Here is a 19,918-nt window from a genome sequence, read left to right on the forward strand (position 1 = left end):
AACATTAACGTTTTGCGGGCATAAATGCACCGCAACAGCACGCTAGTTGAGAGGAAGCGAATTGGGAGAGAGATGGGGAAGGGATCGAGAAAGGTCTATGAGCTGGGATTCAAGCCCAAAACACAAAAACGCTATATGTAGGCACGCTTCCCACAAGGCTATTGGTACTGACCTCTTTGAGTATTTTAAAAACACAGTGATGATTACAGACAGTTGATGTAAGTTGACAATCAAATGTAACTGTGGATACTCAACGGTTAAAACCAGTGGTTAACACAATGTTACATTTACTGTATGTCCAAGGAATAAAATGTTTATTACCCACAGCCGAAAAGCTAACAGATGGCTTAGCACATGCAAGCCAATTAACAATTATACAACAATAAAGCACTCAGCTTTCTTGAAAAAGAACTTTATTATCTTCTGGACCCCTTTAGTCATTGCTGCACTTCTCTCTCTTCTTCAGGTGCTTTTGGTGACCAGATTTTTTTTTTTAAATTCTCTTTTATGCATGTTTTATGATAATCCTTGTTGGCTGCAAGAGTTCAAATAAATAATGTAAGGGTTGACACAATTGTTATTTAAACAGCTGTAACTTGAACAAATTGAGTTTGGAACAAAAAAAAAAATACAGTATTCATGGTCACCATCAGACAGCATTACAGAGCTATTGCTTATTAGTTTAGACATACTATATGACATGTGGAAAATAAAACTATTGGCTACCATCAGATAATTATGTGGGAAAACATTGATCATGAAACAAATAAATGCATGAACTCGCGATTCTACAAATGACTTTTAAACTTCATACCAGGTCCTAAAGCAAAACTTTGGAGAATAATTTCAGTGCTCAGTACTCACCATCACATCTTAAAACTTGTGATGATGAATATCTGTATTCTCTTGGGAATGATGTTTGTTTCGGTCTCCTGCGAATCCGCATTTTGAATTCTCCATACCAACGGTTTTCCTCAGGCACATTTTTCATATGCCTGTACAGTTTTTTTGTAGGACTTGTTCACCCAACACAGAATTTTCACTTTGACTTGGTAGATTGACTGAGCACAATTAAATATGTTCTGTGAACAGTAAATTTTTCATTTTAAGTGAATACCTTTAGCTATGATTACTACAATGCATCTTTTTGCATGGGGATATTTATTTGGAAGACATTTATTGAGCCAATATGTAATTGTGAATTTCCACAATTTGTCAAAATTATTTTTTTTTACAGTGCATGCAGTCATGTTATGTATGCAGTGTTTGACACAGACATACAGTACATAATTCATATGAATTCATATTGATGAGTGGCTTTCTCACACTGAACTACCTTACATCAAGAGAAATTGAATAATAAAAATGTATTACACGTTGAATTTCGAAATCATGGCTGAATTTATAGTTTGAAAAGCACACCCCCACACCCCCCAACCCCCAGTGGCATGTTGCTGGTAAAACATTTTGTGTTTTAAACTAAATACAACCAAACCTCAAGAGGTAATAATTTGTAAATATTTGAAAAAGTAATTTAAAATACTTTTTGAGTATCAAATGCTTTTTTAACTTTACTTTTATTCACTCCAGGATTTGGGAATATCTCACCTCACACAGAGGGTGGACGCATCTTCTGTATTATCTATGCCCTGTTGGGAATTCCTCTGTTTGGATTCTTGCTGGCAGGAGTGGGAGACCAGCTTGGAACAATCTTCGGAAAGGCAATTTCTAAAGTAGAGAGTATGATTGATGTGAGTTAAAGCAGTTTTTTAATATTTACAATGATAATAATTATTATATTTTTTAGTCTGTACAAAACCATTAAGTTTATAAAACATACAGAGATCTTCAACCCTGTTCGTGGAGACCTAATGTCCTGCAAGGTTTATTTCCAACCTGCATCAGCAAACCTGCCTGTAATTTTCAAGCAATCCTGAAAACCTTGATTGTCTGGTTCAGGTGTTGATTATGGTTGGAGTTAAACGCTGAAGGACAGTGGGTCTCCAGAAGCAGGGTTGATTTACAGTATACAACAGAAGTAGGTACACCCTTGTGCAATATAGCCAAAATGTCAAATTATTATAAATTGTATCACCTCTCAACAATTACATTATTTCCTAAGTTGACAAATAGTCTATGTCCTGTTATAAACAACTAAAAATATTAAAAATACAGCCCCCAAAATAGAAAATCAATGCAACAATAGTAAATACACCTGTGATTACTGAAACAAAAGTGAGTACTTTACTTGCATGAACATGGTTAGAAAATATAAGGTTAGACCTATGAACACCAGAACTTTAATAGCTTTGAACCTATGGGCTGTGTCTATCAGCATGTCTGCACCATGGCTCCAAAGAGGAACTGAAATATAGTTGAAACAATAACACAAGCGCAAGAGGTGGGAGTGTAATGATTTGAGGCTGCATAAGAGCCACAGTGGCCATCCTTCTAAAATGATAACATGGACAGTGGGCTTCTTGCACAATCTAGCTCTGAAAACAGACAGGCACGTGCTTCAGACTTTGTACAGGGGCTATCAATAAAGTTTCTGTGACAGCTCAGACAGTTCGAAGGACATTGCAAAACAACCTCTGGAAGGTATCCAAGAAAAAACCTATGCCTGCTCTTCAGCAAAAACTGCAAAATTAAATTTAATAAAGAGCATGAAAAGAAGCCTGATGAATATTGGGAGCACAATGGCCCTCATTTATCAAATAAACATAGAATCCAGCGTACATCTGAATGAAAAAATCAGCTTACGACAAAGCGAAATTCCTTGAAAGAAAAAACAACAACAAAAAAAACATTTGTGGTAGGCTATTTTAAGACACTCATCTATGCTAATTTAGTTTTAATTTGACATTTTAATAGTGTCGTTTAATGGTTAATGATCGGTTAGTGAGTGATTGTCGGTCAAGAAAATAATCTAAATTTTCTCATAACAGTTCTCCACCAGATTTACTATGCTGCACGCAAGTTCCCGCTGACTCAAAAACTTGCATACACCTTGCGAGACCTGACGTGAGATCTGATCGTAGTCACCGCTCACGTCCATATTGATAAATGCCAAATTTTGCGTGGAAATGAGCAAACGCCCAATTTTCTGTCGTACATTCGTTTGATAAATGAGGCCCAGTCTGTGGTCAGTTGAGACCAAATATGTTCAGCTCAAATGGATTCCAGCATGTTTAGCATGAAACTAGCCAGGGTGCCCACAGTGAATGCATGGTCCCGGCAGTGAAGCACAAGAGGTGGGAGTGTAATGATTTGAGGCTGTATGAGTGCAGAACATGTTGCGGAGAGGACATTTATAGATAACACCATGAATGTCTGTGCATATACCAAAACACTGGCTGATAAGATGACTCCCATAAGCTTGGCAGCAAAGGAATATTCATGAGCCGAGGGACTGAAGGGATGCAGTGGAGGCAGGAACAGTATGTTGTTGTTAGAGGCGGAGGGAATGGGAGGCTGGTTGGGACCATCCACAACATAGGAGACTTGAGGCTGGGCGGAACCAGTGGCGAGGATGAAACTTGGATGCTGGACAGAACCAGAGAAGGAAGGGCCAGGGAACTGGTCAGGACCAGAGAGTCCATTACATTAACTTAGACTGGAGGGAACAATTTAACCTCAGGGGTGAGCTCCAGGATGTCAAGCTCTACTAGCACTCCCTCTGGGACAGACATAGCAGCTGGCACTAGCACCAGGGCAGGCAGGTAATCTGACTTAGGCTCCACGACGAACTCGGATGGAGGCACTAGCACCAGGGTGGAACTCTCCACTGAAAGGGGGTCCTCTGTGGGCCTGGGCTCTGGCTGTATGTTTGTGGCGGGCGTAGGCTCAGGGCCTGAGATGGGCGTGGGCTCAGGCTCGGGGTCTGTGGCGTGCGATTGGCATAAATTCTGCGATTCTCAATGCCGGCAGGAAATGACTGAGGTGCCCTTGAGCAAGGAATCTAACCCCCAATCGCTCCCTGGGTGCCACAGCAAAATGGCCCCCTTGCTCCGGGTGTGTGCGTCCATGGTTTGCAGTGTGTGTGTTCACTACTCCTAATATGTGTGCACTAGCTTGGACGGGTTACATGCAGAGGATAAATTCCAAGTATGGGTTACTATAATTGGCCTTGAAATTTCACCTTCACTTTAAGTTTTATTAAACAAAACCAAAATAAAAACAATAATCCATGAACAAACACAGGTAATACAAGCACTAATAAGAATGTAACAGTTTTGCAATGAAAGACAACAATGGACAATGAACAGAAACAAACTCAGGGCTTAATTACGCAGGGGATAACTAGGAGGTGCAGGCATCCATGGCTCATCTGTAAGGGCAGGTGGGGCAGTGCCCCACCAAAATATTAAACTAAAACATAGACCTCTATATATTATTTTAAAGTTGTCAATTTTTCCATTTTAAACCATGAAGGCGAGTCAGTGGATATCACACAAGCAATTTGCAAACTTTGCGCAAGAGTTATGCCGGTGAAGTCTCAAACCCCAGTCAATTATTTACTACAGAAAGTGAAAGTAAAAACTGGCCGAGCTTTCGCCATCTGACGCGACGTTAACGGCGCATATTTTCTCAGAGACAACGAGAGACTAATCTACTTTAACATATGCTGATAACGGTCTTAATTTATTTTCTTAATATTTCTCTTGTGGCCCATACATAGGCTAGTGAAAAAAAAATTAGAATAGAACTATTTTGTGTTAAACAAGTTGGTTTTTTTGTTTGTTTGTTTGTTTGTTTTTTAAAATAAAGCTGCTCTTAATTTTCATTAATGACTGATTATTACAGTGTTCGGACATATTGTTACATACAGAAGGGAGCGGAGACACAGGTAAGGGTTAACAGGTTTATTTCAGGTAAAGCAGAGCGTGAGCAGAGTGCAGGTGAGTGATGGCAGATGATAGGGTCGATGAGCCGATGAACTGGAACTGATACTTGTCTGTGTGTTCTTAGGAAGCGTGGATGCCGGGAGACGTGGAACAGACGAACACACAGGAGAAGCACAGGAGACGAGGAGACACTAGGAATCACTGAAGACGCTGGAGACAGGTAAGTAGTCGAGCAAGGGAGTCCTGGAGGTAAGTAAACACTGGCATGTGTTAACGAGACCGGACAGTGACTGAGTGAACTGGCGTGTCTTTTATGTGGCTGTGGTGATGAGTGAGAATGAGCGTCAGGTGTGGCTTGTCAGTACTCAGGAGAGGGAGTGCGATGTGATTGGGTGAGTGTAGAGCCTGGCGTGTCTGTGACATTACCCCCCCCCTCCACGGTCCGCTCCTGAGGACCGCGGACCCCGACGTCGTGGTGGTCGACCTCTGCCTCGGGGAGCTGGCTTGCTGGGATGTCTGGCGTGGAAGTCGTCAAGGAGGCTGGGATCCAGAACATCATTCCTCGGGACCCATGAACGTTCTTCGGGACCATAACCTTCCCAGTCGACCAGGTATTCAAGGGACCCACCACGACGCCGGGAGTCCAGGATGTCTTTCACCTGGTAGGCTACCCCGTCTTCTGCGATGAGTGGAGGAGGGGGATCTTCGGGGTCGCCAGGCTCTGTGGAGGGAAGGTGAGGTTTCAAGAGTGACACATGGAAAACTGGGTGAATACGATACTCAGGAGGGAGTTGCAGGTGATAGGTGACGGGGTTGACTTGCCGGATGATGGTGAAGGGGCCAACGAACCTAGGACTCAGCTTCCTACAGAGCAGGCGCATCCTGATGTCCCGGGTTGACAGCCAAACCTTCTGCCCTGGCTGGTAGTTGGGTGCGTGGGAGCGTCGAAGGTCGGCTGTCAACCTGCGCCTGCGTAGGGCTCGCTGGAGTTGCAGATGTGCTGAGTCCCAGACCCTCTCGCTCTCCCGGAACTAGTAATCCACCGCCGGAACGTCTGATGGTTCCCCATCCCAGGGGAAGAGTGGGGGCTGGTAGCCAAGCACGCATTGGAAAGGTGTAAGGCCTGTAGTGGGTTGACGGAGCGAATTCTGGGCGTACTCGGCCCAGCCCAGGAACTGGTTCCAGGAGTCCTGGTGGCTGTGACAGAAGGTACATAGGAAACGGCCGATCTCCTGTATCTTCCTCTCCGTCTGCCCGTTCGTCTGTGGATGGTATCCGGAGGAGAGACTTACGGTCACACCTAGGAGTTTGAAGAAGGCCTTCCAGACTCGGGAGGTGAATTGGGATCCACGGTCTGATACAATGTCTTCAGGTAATCCAAAGTAGCGAAATACATGGTTGAATAATAGCTCTGCCGTTTCCATGGCAGTGGGGAGTCCAGGCAGGGGGATTAAACGACAGGACTTGGAAAAGCGGTCGATGATTACCAGCACACATGTGCATCCATCGGAGACGGGAAGGTCGGTAATGAAATCCACTCCTAGGTGTGACCAGGGACGAGTGGGAACGGGCAGAGGCTGGAGTTTTCCGGAGGGAAGATGGCGTGGACTCTTGGAGATGGCACATTCCCTGCACCCTTGTACGTACCTCCTGACGTTGGATGTCATGTTGGGCCACCAGAAGCGCTGTTTTAACAGCGAGAGGGTTTCGTTGACCCCGGGGTGGCCAGTGCCCAGTGAAGTATGAGTTGAGTGGATGAGGGGTGTGCGTCGTGACCAGGGTACATACTTCAATCCGGGGGGACAACCCGGCGGAATGCTGGTGGAGGCATTGGACTCGGGGAGCGTCTCTTCCGACCAGGAGATGGGACTCACTACGAGTCTTTCGGGGATGATGGGCTCTGGATCCTCGTTGCTTTCATCGAGGCTGTGGATACGAGATAGGGCATCGGCTTTCACATTCTTTGATCCGGGGCGGTAGGAGATGGTGAAATTAAATCTTGTGAAGAACAGGGCCCATCTGGCCTGGCGGGGGTTTAGTCTCTTGGCATCTCGTAAGTATCCCAGGTTCTTGTGGTCTGTTAAGACGACGAAAGGGTGTTTTGCTCCCTCAAGCCAATGCCTCCATTCTTCCAGGGCAAGTTTGATGGCGAGGAGTTCGAGGTTGCCGATGTCATAATTCACTTCCGCCGGGTTGAGTTTCCTGGAGAAGAAAGCGCATGGATGGAGTCTGCTGGGATTCCCCTGCTGCTGAGATAATACTGCTCCCACTCCGGTGGTTGAGGCGTCAACCTCGACGATGAAGGGGAGCTCTGGGTCAGGGTGAGCCAGGAGGGGAGCGGTCGTGAAGGCGGTTTTGAGGGCCTCAAAGGCTTGGGTGGCGGCTGGGGTCCAGGACAGAGACTTGGGCTTACCACGGAGGAGGTTGGTGAGTGGACCGGTGATGGAACTGTAGTGCTGGATGAAACGGCGGTAGAAGTTGGCAAATCCTAGGAACCTTTGTAACTCTTTGATAGTGGAGGGAATGGGCCATTCTTTCACTGCTGTGACCTTCCTCTCGTCCATGCGGACACCACTGTGGTCGATGTCGTAGCCGAGGAATTGCACGGAAGGCTGATGGAAGGTGCACTTCTCGGCTTTCAGGAAGAGGTGGTAATCTCTCAGGCGTTAGAGGACCTCCGCAACGTGTCGGCGATGTTCGGCCAGGCTCCGGGAGTAGATCAAAATGTCGTCAATGTAGACCAGGACAGACCGGTGCAGGAACTCCCGGAGCACCTCATGCATAAAGTCTTGGAATACGGAGGGGGCGTTGACCAGTCCATACGGCATGACGAGGTACTCATAATGGCCAGTAGGGGTCACGAAAGCCGTTTTCCACTCGTCCCCCTCACGTATTCTGATGAGGTTGTACGCGCTGCGGAGGTCCAGCTTGGTGAACACAGTGGCGCCGCGTAGATGTTCCAGGGCTGCTGGGACGAGAGGAAGGGGGTAACGGAACTTCACGGTGATTTGGTTGAGTGCTCGGTAATCAATGCAGGGCCGCAAGCCTCCGTCCTTCTTAGCCACAAAGAAAAAGCTAGAAGCAGCAGGGGAAGTGGACGGTCGGATGTAACCTTGCTTGAGAGCCTCGTCGATGTACTCCTCCATGGCTTTCTCCTCCGGAACGGATAGGGAATATATCTTCCCTCTGGGCACTGGCTCACCTGGGATGAGGTCAATGGCACAGTCCCATGGCCGGTGGGGAGGCAGCTTGGAGGCTTGCTTAGGACAGAAGACATCTCTGAAGTGGGAGTAACAGGCTGGGATGTCCGTGGAACGCTTCTCGAGAGGGCTTTCCACTGTAGTAGCCCCGACTTGGATTTCTTGGGAACTTGGAGAACTGGACACGGGGAGTTCAGGAAAACAGTCATGGAAACATTGGTTTCCCCACTTCAGGATTTCTCCTGTCCTCCAGGAGATGGTGGGGTTGTGCTGCTCAAGCCATGGGCGCCCTAGGATCACGTCAGATGTAGACTCCTCCAGAACCAGCAGCTGGATCTCCTTGGTGTGGAGCACTCCCACTTGGAGACGGAGGGGTCCCACGCTGTAACGTACTTTCCGTAATGGTTTTCCTGTTATCGTGTGGATCTGGTAGATCTTCGGCGTTGGGGTGGTCTTGAGATGCAGCTGGCGACAGAGGGCTCCGAAGATGAAGTTTCCAGCTGACCCAGAATCGAGGAGCGCACTGGCTGAAAGACAAAGTTCAGCGGCAGTAAGTTTTACTACAATTGTGAGTGGTTTCATTTTATTCAAAGTGGGCAGGATGGCACTCACCAAAGGCCGGGCAGGACGCAGGGGGCATTCAGCGATATAATGCCCGGCACCACCACAATACAGACAGAGATTCTGGGTCAGCCTCCTCTGTCGCTCAGCTGCTGAAAGGCGTGAGTGCTCAATCTGCATGTTGTCGTTTGCTGGTTCTGGGGAGCTGACGGACTCTGGCTGGCGGAGAATGGAGGGGAATAGCGGCTGGCCCTGGTGCTCTTCTAAGCACAGCTGCATACGAGTGGCGAATCTGATGGATAGCTGAATGAATTTCTCGAGCCCGATGGAATCCTCGTATGCAGCGAGATGCAACCGCACACGTGGATCGAGGCCTTGACGATATGTAGTAATCAAAGCCTGCTCATTCCAGCCACTTGCAGCAGCGAGGGTACGAAACTGGAGGGCATAATCAGACACAGTTAGTGCACCTTGCTTTAAATTGCATAATCTCTCACCAATCGACGAGTCCCAGGCGGGTTTACCAAAAACTTCCTTGAAGTGGGTTGTAAAACTTGACAAGGACGATACAACGGGGTTGTTTAGGTTCCAGAGAGGTTCAGCCCATCGCAGTGCTTTTCCGTGAAGCTGAGAGATTATGAAAGCCACCTTCGATCGATCGTCTGGATATAAGTGCGGTTGCATCTCCAGGACCAGCGAACATTGCAGGAGGAAACCGTTGCAATCCTCCGCCAGACCAGACAAGGGCGCCGGTTTGGCCATGGGACTGGCGACCACGGGAGGAGAAGGAGCTGCGGCGGTGGATGCGGAAGTGTTCGCTGGTGTCGTTGCCGTGGAGGTGCTGGTGAAGGTGCGACGAAGTGCATCGACCAGCTCTTGAATGGGATCCGGGGTGCTCATGCTGTTACCTGGGCGGTGTTGGTCCGGTCTTCTGTTACATACAGAAGGGAGCGGAGACACAGGTAAGGGTTAACAGGTTTATTTCAGGTAAAGCAGAGCGTGAGCAGAGTGCAGGTGAGTGATGGCAGATGATAGGGTCGATGAGCCGATGAACTGGAACTGATACTTGTCTGTGTGTTCTTAGGAAGCGTGGATGCCGGGAGACGTGGAACAGACGAACACACAGGAGAAACACAGGAGACGAGGAGAAACTAGGAATCACTGAAGACGCTGGAGACAGGTAAGTAGTCGAGCAAGGGAGTCCTGGAGGTAAGTAAACACTGGCATGTGTTAACGAGACCGGACAGTGACTGAGTGAACTGGCGTGTCTTTTATGTGGCTGTGGTGATGAGTGAGAATGAGCGTCAGGTGTGGCTTGTCAGTACTCAGGAGAGGGAGTGCGATGTGATTGGGTGAGTGTAGAGCCTGGCGTGTCTGTGACACATATAGACTATAGATAATTGTAAATTAATTGTAATATCAATTTAATAATAAAAGCACCCTAATAATAACAATTTAATAAATTAATTGGAAATGCTAAATCCTCTTGATATCACCGATATCTGGTTATCACATGTATTTCACACGTATAGTATAAGCAGTCAAGTCGCAGTTCAACAATCTGACCGTATAGTGTGAGCACATAAATTGTGAGCTTTGGCTTTACATCACATGTGATGTACTCGTACAGTGTGAGTTGGTACCTTGCTGAAATCACACAGAAATCACACGGTGTATGCCTGGCTTAAATTTATGGTCAAGGGCTTCTACTGGGAGCAGGTGAACATAATCTGTAACCATGGAAACAAACAAGTGGCGGGAAAATGGAAACAAAGGAGACAGGCAACATACATAGGCTAAACCAGGAAGTACAAACTAAAAGTCCATAAAACAGAACATAAAACTGACAGATAAAATGTTCAATCATTTGGAATAAGTGATATTACACAGGGGGTGTACCCAATGCTAGTGTATACTGTACATGCCTGAGATACTGAATCAAATTAACTATTTCCTCATTGAACAGAGATGTTTAGAGTCAAATGCCAACCACATCCATTTCTCATCATAGTCACCTTAACCTGTGAACTCATTTCTTCACATATTTTCCTCGTGTCTCCTATTTTTCTCCATTCATTCAGGAGATTAATAGTGCATGAGTAGCTATATGTCACATCACATTCCTAACACTGCCAACCATCCCAATCTTTCATCCGTGCTCTGTCCACTCTTAACCTAACACAGACCTTCACAGCTGATAAAGTCACTTTCAGAGGTCATATATTTGCTCTCTGTTGATTTCCTGATTGTACAGCAAAATCAAAGGCGTTCCACAGAGATATGTGACAAAACCTGTTCCATAATTTAATCTGCTATTAGTTCTTAAAATACCAGTTTAAAATAACACACTTTAAAACTTTATCACAGATGATTACTAGAGTCTACTCTTTATTTAAAAAAATAAATATTACGACATTACCCTTTTAAATACTGCCCCTAACTTCCCCACCCTGACAGCATAATGCAGTACTTATCCTTCTGAAGTCAAAGTAGGTTTGTTGTTATTTTTTATTTATTTATTTATTTATTTATTTTATGTGGCCATGTGTAAACAGTGAAAAATGTGATATTGACCCATACTGGGTGGCAGACAATGAAAAAATACATTTTGTGAAAAACAACAACAGGAAGCAGCAGGAGATTTTACCCAAACATATCTCTAAACATCTTGAACAGATTAATCCAAAATAAATAAGGGTTGTAAAAAATATTATTTAATATTTTCTGTTTAACAAATTAAAAATATTTAATGTAATTAACGCAGCATCTTTTTCCCCTTCCTGAAGATGTGCAAAATAAAAATGAACTTTCAGCTCTCATTCAGACAAAGAGATCTGATATTGACAGAGACAGAAACATCACTGTTACTATACAAACTGATCAACCACAACCACCTGCCTAATATCGTGTAGGTCCCCCTTGCACTACCACTGCCAAAACAGCTCTGATGCAAGGGTTTGAGGCATGGACTCCACCCATGGACAAGACCTCTGATCGTGTACTGTGGCATTTGGCAACAAGACATTAGCAGCAGATCCTGCAAGTTGTGAGGTGGGGCACATGGATCGGATTTGTTGGTCCAGCACATCCCACAGATGCTCAGTCAGACTAAGATCTATAGAGAATTTGGAGGCCTCTTTGTAACTCTTTGTCATATTCCTCAAACCATTCCTGAACAATTTTTGTAGTGTGGCAGCCCTTACGAAAAAGAAGTATACTTCAAGTTTATTTTATCAAGTATATTTAAGTAATATTCAAGTATATTTTTTAAGTATACTTTATGTAGTAAGTATACTAGTATCAATGTACTAGTTGTAAACTTGTAAGTGTACTATTTTAATACCGCTTGGGACCAACTGAAGTATACGTTTAAGTGTACTATAAGTGTAACAGTAGTAAATTTTAAGTACACAACTAGTTCACAGCTACGTTTCTCATTTTTACTGCATCTGTACTACAAGTAAACTTTATACTAGTAGTTTACTACTTTAATATTAGTAGTACATTTTTAATATATGAAAGTACACTATATATATATATATATATATTATTTTTGCACTTTAAGCATACTACTAAGTTCCTATTTAGGTATTTTTTATAACTGAAATACCTTTAACTGTACTTTAACTTTTTCCATTTTAAAAACATTTTATTCTAGCTTCATGAATCTTTTTTATCAACACTTAAATGTGGGTAAGTTTTTATTTAAAAAAAAAAAAAAAAAAAAGAAACATTTTAAACAAAAAGCTGAGAAAATTGGATTTTTATCAGAGACTATGTCCGGATGGGATTCAGAACGATGATCAAACACAGGTGGAGTAGATCAAGAACATAAACACCTCCAAAGCTTCATAGTCCACATTCAGTAATGTTAGGCAGTTTTGATTTATATGCTGTTTGATGTTTGATGATCACTTTATTTCATATTTGCGTGAGTAATCTTCTATCGCTTGTTTCAGCTTCTTCTCCTGCATTTTGATCCGGAGATTCTCTGTACTCTTTCAGAAGATGCATAACAGCGCTCCCTACCGTATAGCCTGAAAATTCAGTCAATGACGACGAAAGAGTGAAGATGATTTGAAGTAAATTTCTATGTACACTACCAGTGGACTAGCCTACACAAAAATTCAGATACTCAGAATTAGGAATGTATTTGTTTTCTTTATAAATCAATATTTTCAAACAATGTACTTTTATACTATACTTTTATAAATTCACTTTTAAGTATATCTCGATCAAAGAGGCCAAATATACTTAGACTTTTCTGTCAGTATAAGTCAAGTATACTTAAGTGCAATTTTAAGTATATTTCTCAGAAGTACATAAAGTATATTTCTGAGAAGTATATAAAAAGTAGACTGAAAGTATACTTTCTTATTTTTAGTTTAAAAGAAGTATACTAATAGCACACTTGAATAAACTTCTTTTTCATAAGGGAGGGTCAATTATCCTGTTGAAAGGGGCTCATGCCATCAGAAAGAGGCCCTTACCAATGGACCCCATTGCCATGAAGGGGTGTATGCGGTCTGCAACAATCTTTAGGTCATTAGTACATGTCAAAGTAACATCCACACGAATGCCAGGACCCAAGGTTTCCCAGCAGAACATTGCCCAGAGCATAACACTGGCCTGCCTTCTTCTTAGTGCATCCTTCTTCCAACTCTTCCCCTGATAAACAATGCACATGCATGCTCATTTGCCTATTAGGCACTTTTGGTGGTGGACAGGGCTCATCATTGGCTCTCTGACCATTCTACAGTTACGCAGCCCATAGAGAGCACACTGTGATGCATTGTGTGTTTTGGCATCTCTCTATCATGGGCAGCATTAAGTTTTTCAGCAATGTGATCTACAGTAGTTCTTCTACATCAGGGGTTCCCAACCACATTCCTGGAGGCCCCCTAACACTGCATGTTTTCCAAGTCTACTTAAATAAAACACACCTGATTCAGATCATCAGCTCATTAGTAGAGACTCCAAGACCTGAAATGGGTGTGTCAGATAAAGGAGAGATGCAAAATGTACAGTGTTGGGGGGCCTCCAGGAACGTGGTTGGGAATCACTGTTCTATGTGACTGGACCAGATAGTCTAGCCTTCTCTCCCCTTGTGCATCAATGAGCCTTGGGTGCCCGTGACCCTGATGCTGGCTAACTGGTTATCCTTCCTTGCACCACTTTTGGTAGGTACTAACCACTGCATACTGGGAACACCTACAAGACTTGCCGTTTTGTAAACGCTCTGACCCAGTCATCTAGCTTGTACTATTTGGCCTGTTAAAGTCACTCAGATCTTTTTGTTTGCCCATTTTTCCTGCTTTCAACACATTAAATTCTAGAACAGACCGCTTACTTGCTGCCTAATATATAAAATATATAAAAAAAATACTTAAAATGTACCATTTTTATGTTGTATAATGTTGCACAATGTTCTGCATTCACTTTGGGATTCAGTGTGAAAATATGTATTACAATATTAAAATTTATATTACTATTTTTAAAGTTAGGTGTGTTTAATCATGATTAATTACAGAAAAAGGTGTGAAGGTGTGTAGCCCTTGTGCTTCCTATATTCCTTATCAGGTCTTGTCCTTGGATATTATATTTGGTATATTTGGCTCATTTCTGTTTTCTTGTTCCTCGTTACTTGTTTCTTGTTTTTGTCCTCCTCTCTCCCTCATCTCTTAGTTCAGAAAGCACAAGCTTTTGTATCAGGTTATGTCGAAACATTAAATATAATGGTAGAAGGCGAGAAAATTATGAAATTACAAGGGGAAATCTACCGAAGCATCAAGAAGTCATATAGTCGACATACAGTCAACATATAGTTGACATACAGTCGACATGCAGCCAACGGTTTCATGCATCAGTTGTTGATTGGATCTTGAGATGTGGGCATTGTACTCAAAAGTGAAGGCAGATGAACGCAAGCTTGCGGGGCGGGTTTAAATGGACTAAATGATTGGAGAAGTCCTGCATACTTCACCAGAGAGAAGTCTGTTGTTTCACCGGAAGGTTGTAACATTCAGTACACTGAAGGCAATTAAGAACTCATGTGCAGTTCATTTATAAACTGTAAACCAGATATAAAACAAACCAGACTTAGATTTGAACCTAGGCTGGACTAATGGACTTAGATTTATGAACCATAAACTGAACTCGCAAACAGTGGGTTACAATGTACAAAGCTAGACAAGAAATTATGGAAACATGAGGGCTATATACATATGGACTAATGACTAAACAAGGCACTTGAAAGTAATTAAGATAATGAACCAATGAGAACATGACACAAGGAACAACTGGGAAGCAAAAGTGACATGAACAGGAAACACATGGAAACACTATAATTATGAAGAATTTCAAAATAAACGACTTGACATGATAAACATGAACTAAGAAAATGAAACAAGACCTGACATGACATATCCCCCCCCCCCAAAATGAGCAGCTCCCAACGCCTAAACAAAACACCAAATCCATAGCCCATAAGGCGGAAGTAAGCCTGAACCATGAATCAGAGGTGAGCATAGGCTGTGGAGCAAAGAGCTGAGTCGCAAGTGAATCTGGTGAGCCTGAAAAGAACTCCTTAGGCAACTCTCTGTGACCTGTTGGACACACCAGAAGCAGGATAAAGGAGCTCCAACTTCCACAGGAACTCCATGGATGCAGGCAAACACATTTGGTACTTCGCCAGGAGTTCTTTAAGAGGTCCATACATTGTGTTAAGACTACCTGCTCTTTCTCATGTGACAGAGCACTTGCCTCCAACTTCTGACTGAATGTGGTCCCCAGGTCAGCATCTTTAAGTTAGAGGTGTATACTGGAGGATTTTAGGTCTAATTCCCAGAGTTGTTGTTCTAACTGAAAGCACTTGTTGACAGCTTTTATTTCCAACAGTAAAGGATGGAGAAAATGCAATTAAAGGCTGTTGGTCTTTGTACATTTCACTCAGAAGTTGCACTGCATAGCAGTGTTCAGAGCTTGCTGCCACACTGAAATGTAAAGTGAGCGCATCTTCTTGATTGAGGTTTCTGTCAGTGCAATCTGCTGTCACTAACCAGTGGTGGAACGTAAAAGCCTTAACTGTGGGCTGGCACCGCATTTTGTGCTTCTTGGTTTCAGCGTGGTCCTTCAAATCCTTCAAGTGTGCCTGTTTGTCCGTGTTGCAAAATTTGCAGCATGCTTTGCTATCATCTCCTTTAGATGGCATTATCCATGGCTTCCGGCCCAGATCATTCTTTACTGAAGTTGATTCTTTTCTGTAAGTTGATTATTGTCACCTATGTCTTGTTACCCTCATCAGTCTTTGTGTATATAAGCTCTAGTGTGTTTTTCCGTTTTCTGGTTCTCATTTTGTTTTAGTAATGTTATTGTTAAATAAACAATTACCTGCATTTGGACATGACATGCCACAACTGTTTGAGGCTGAATAAACATTATAAACTGGGATATTTGTCTTTCTGAACGGGTGCATGATGATGCTGTATTGTATTGAAGCGCCTGTTATAGCGTGTAACGTCGCAATGCCCCTTTCACTTTCAACGTGTTCATGACCTGTTTAAATTTTTAAGGTCTAAAATGCAGCAAATTTTGGCTACTCTCTGGTACTGGTACATGCTTATACTCTCGTTGGTAGTGGCTGTGTGTTAAACAGAGACATTTAGCAACTGTTATTGCTGTGTCTCTACAGTTGGCACTTGATTCTAAAGCTTTTATTGTCTGTTTTTATTCCCTTTTAAAATCTGTGGCATGAAAGCTATGAGTCTTTGCAGTTTATTTCATCACTCTAGCAGAGATTTGCTTGTTTGGACATTATATTGTTCCATCACACAGATGTTATTGTTTGCTATAACTTTGAACTGTGCTGTTGACTTGGGCTGCATTGATATGGCGAGTCTGTTGTATGTATATTGTATTTGTTGTTACAGTATATTGTTTGGTTTGCTTGTTTTTTCTATACACTTTATGCTTTATGCTTATGCTTTTAAAAGCACTATATTTATAACAATTATAATAATAATAATTTGTACTATAAATTATTATTATTATAATTGTTACTACTACTACTGTTACTATTATTATCAGTAACTTAATCAAATAAATGACATGGCTAGACATGTGACATCAATACAGTGACCAACTCCATGTAAAATATAACTGCTTTTTTAGAAGACTGATATATCTGGAGTCTTGGTCTCATGTGAGTGTACATAATTTTAATGATGTTTCTCATAAGTGCTTTTCATTTCTTTATACATAAAACATACTGAGTGCACCTTTAAAGTTTGATGCCACAATGAGCAGAACCAGACAACTTACATTCAATTCAGTTATCTCTCTCTCTCTATTTCTTATTCAACCTTCTAAGTCATAGGGCTGGAGCCTATCCCAGTTTCCTAGGCCAGAGGCAGAGGAAAGCAACCTTGACAGATGGCCAGTCCATCACATGGCTCTCACACAGTCACACACAGGAAATCTTGACTGTCAAATTCACCTAACCTGCATGTCTTTGGACTGTGGGGGGAAACTGAAGGTACCCAGAGGAAACCCACGCTGACATGGGGAGAACATGCAAACTCCACACAGAAATGACTCTGGACTGTGCCACCCATTTCAGTTATACATACAAATATTCCTCAGGGAAGGACTAGAACAATATTTCTGAACTTTGACCAAAACTGACCCTCAGAAACTTTATAGAACTATGGATGCTTCCATACGCTATGTATATCACAATTCAGCAATTCACAATTTACAGTGTATTAACTGTCTTATAAACCACCACTGAGCAAGCCAAAGAGAAACAGTGTCTAGGAACCAAAACTCCATATGGTGAGAAAGAAACCTTGAGAGAAACCAGGCAAATGGCTGATTCACACATGCCCTGAGTACCCTGGGCCTGATTCCATCTGGGCATCTCTTCTCCTCACAGTGCCGCTTATCAATGCGTTTTCTCTTCCCATGTATTCATTGCAGCTGGTCAACAAAGTTAGCCCAACAACTACACAACAAATTCAGGGGCCTACGACTACAACTTAAATAAATGCATGGTTTTAAGTTCAATTGAAAATTACTGAATTGTGAAAAGTGCAAACATTAAGTTCTGTTGACATAATAATGTTGATCATTATATCAACTTGGGTTAATTAAATTGAAGATAACTAATGAAATAGTTGATAACTGTAACAGTGCTGACATGGAGCAGACGAATATGATGGTGAAGAGAACCCAAGTGCAGTTTATTTACAATAGTGAAGATCCAAAACCATGAAACAAAACATAAACTCAATCTTGACAAGAAACAAAACAAACTATGAACTTGACAATAAAGCCTGGCACATGGAACACAGAAGCATGGAAACAGAATAACAGCTACTTACTTCAATACTAGACAAAGTAACAAGGCAAACAAAAGGGCTTAAATTAGAGATGGGCACGAGTACTCAAACGTGACAAGGACGATCGATCATAAAAACAATGATCGTTTGAGTTTATTATTTTTTTTCTCATTGGTTATAGCAGAATTTTGGGCGGCACCTTGAGCTCTGGTTGGTTAGCATTGCCAGAGCATGCGGTCCAAAGTCCAGACTGAAAAACAGAGAGAAACATGGCTTCAAAGTTGCGTAGTGATGTCTGGCTTCACTTCAACAAAATAGATGAAAATACAGTTCATTGCAAGATGTGCAGCTCCAAGCTATCACACAAATCTACCACAAGTACAATGCATTATCATCTAGTATTTGTACATAAAATGTCTTGCAATACCAGAGAGGCAACTCAGACAAGCATCGCATCTTTTAGTGTCAGACAGAAATGCAATGCAGCCAGAGCTGAAAAGATTAGATTTGATGCATTACGTTGAGCCCCAGTGTTACATCTCATCGCGCAGTGCAGTCACGGGAAGAATAGATGCTCTATATGAAAAGACTGCTTCTTCAATGAAGGACAAACTGTCAAAGACAGCTATCACTATGGACTCATGGACCTCGCTGACCACACTAACTTGCCATTACATTGCTGAATGGGAAATACATAGTTCAGTTTTAAAGACGCGCAGTTTTGACCAACGACACACTGCTGTGAACTTAGCCAACTACCTAAAAGATGCAACAGAACAGTGGCTGTCAAGATCAGAGAAAGTAATTGCGTGTGTTCATGATAACGCATGTAACATGGTTTTGGTGCCCTGCTTCGCACAGACCCTGCAGCTACCTATCAATTCAGCGTTGCTTCTGTAAAAAGCGTGATAGCTGCCGGTTGGTGGCACATTTTCACCACAGCACGGTGTGTCAGATCGCAATATTACAAAACTTGCAGATGCAAAGACACTTGACTTGAAAGATGAGCACTGGCAGACTGTAGAAAAACTGATACCCATTCTCTAGTCCTGAAGTGCGCCACAAAAACAATGTGCAGTGAGACGCATGTTTGCTTTTCGATGGTATATCCGATCACACATAGCCTCATCACTAAACACCTAAACACAGAGACCGGTGAGTCTCCAAGAGTGTCGGACTTCAAGACAGCCGTGGTTTTTATAAATATGAGCGTTGGTGTGGATTTAAGTGTACGCTCACTCTAAGACCAAATCTGTGCATATGCACACTTTATAAATGAGGCCCCTGAAGTTTCTTGAGACAGAGCTTCAAGAGAGAGTAAAGGAGAATCTGAAACAGCTTTACGACAGTTACAAATTCTGTCACACCCATACAAAGTGACTCTCAGCCTGACTGAGCAGCAGTTACGGCGCTCGACACTCTTTTTGGTGAGGATTATGGCGCAAGTGATTTTTGTTCACGTGACACCGAAATCAAAAGCTACTTCAGTGATCCATGCATCTCCGAAAACCAGGATCCTTTACTGTGGTGGAAGGTAAATGAGAATCGGTAAGCATCCTTGCCCAGTGGTACTTAGCTGTTCCTGCGACATCTGTTCCAGCGGAGCGCCTTTTTTCCAGCACTGGCCTAATTGTGATCTCCTCTTTTTGAACAAAAATATGTAGGCTGTAGCCTATGTTTAAGTTTCAGCAGTTGTGGTAAATATACAGGATGTTTTTGTTTTGAGTTATATAAATCATTCCATCTCTGTTTTATTTAGGCTATCATAGCAGTCGTTTTGTTAAACTTTTTTTCTTTAGCTTTGAAAATAAAAACTAAGCTGTTCGTTTTTGTTGTTGTTTCAAAAGCACAGTTGAAATGCTGCTAAAGTAATATTGGAGAGGTTTTATTTAAAAATTACAGTTGAATAAAGTAGCCTAAAAGCAAAGTATCCTGTGTGTTCATTTTAAATCACATTTGATAATAAAAACAC

The 19,918-nt window shown here is 42.6% G+C and overlaps 1 protein-coding gene across 2 annotated transcripts in view; it reads left to right on the plus strand.

Moving 5' to 3' along the window:
* The window catches only part of kcnk2b (potassium channel, subfamily K, member 2b), an 83,274-nt gene that overhangs the window by 49,295 nt on the left and 14,061 nt on the right, over nt 1–19,918 (plus strand). For both annotated transcript variants that reach the window (XM_051875586.1, XM_051875587.1), the window contains exon 4: nt 1,591–1,751. In XM_051875586.1, coding sequence (XP_051731546.1) covers nt 1,591–1,751 — 161 coding nt within the window. The remainder of the gene's footprint in view (nt 1–1,590; nt 1,752–19,918) is intronic.

The sequence above is a fragment of the Ctenopharyngodon idella genome, chromosome 20, assembly GCF_019924925.1.
Source record: "Ctenopharyngodon idella isolate HZGC_01 chromosome 20, HZGC01, whole genome shotgun sequence".
Lineage (NCBI taxonomy): Eukaryota > Metazoa > Chordata > Actinopteri > Cypriniformes > Xenocyprididae > Ctenopharyngodon > Ctenopharyngodon idella.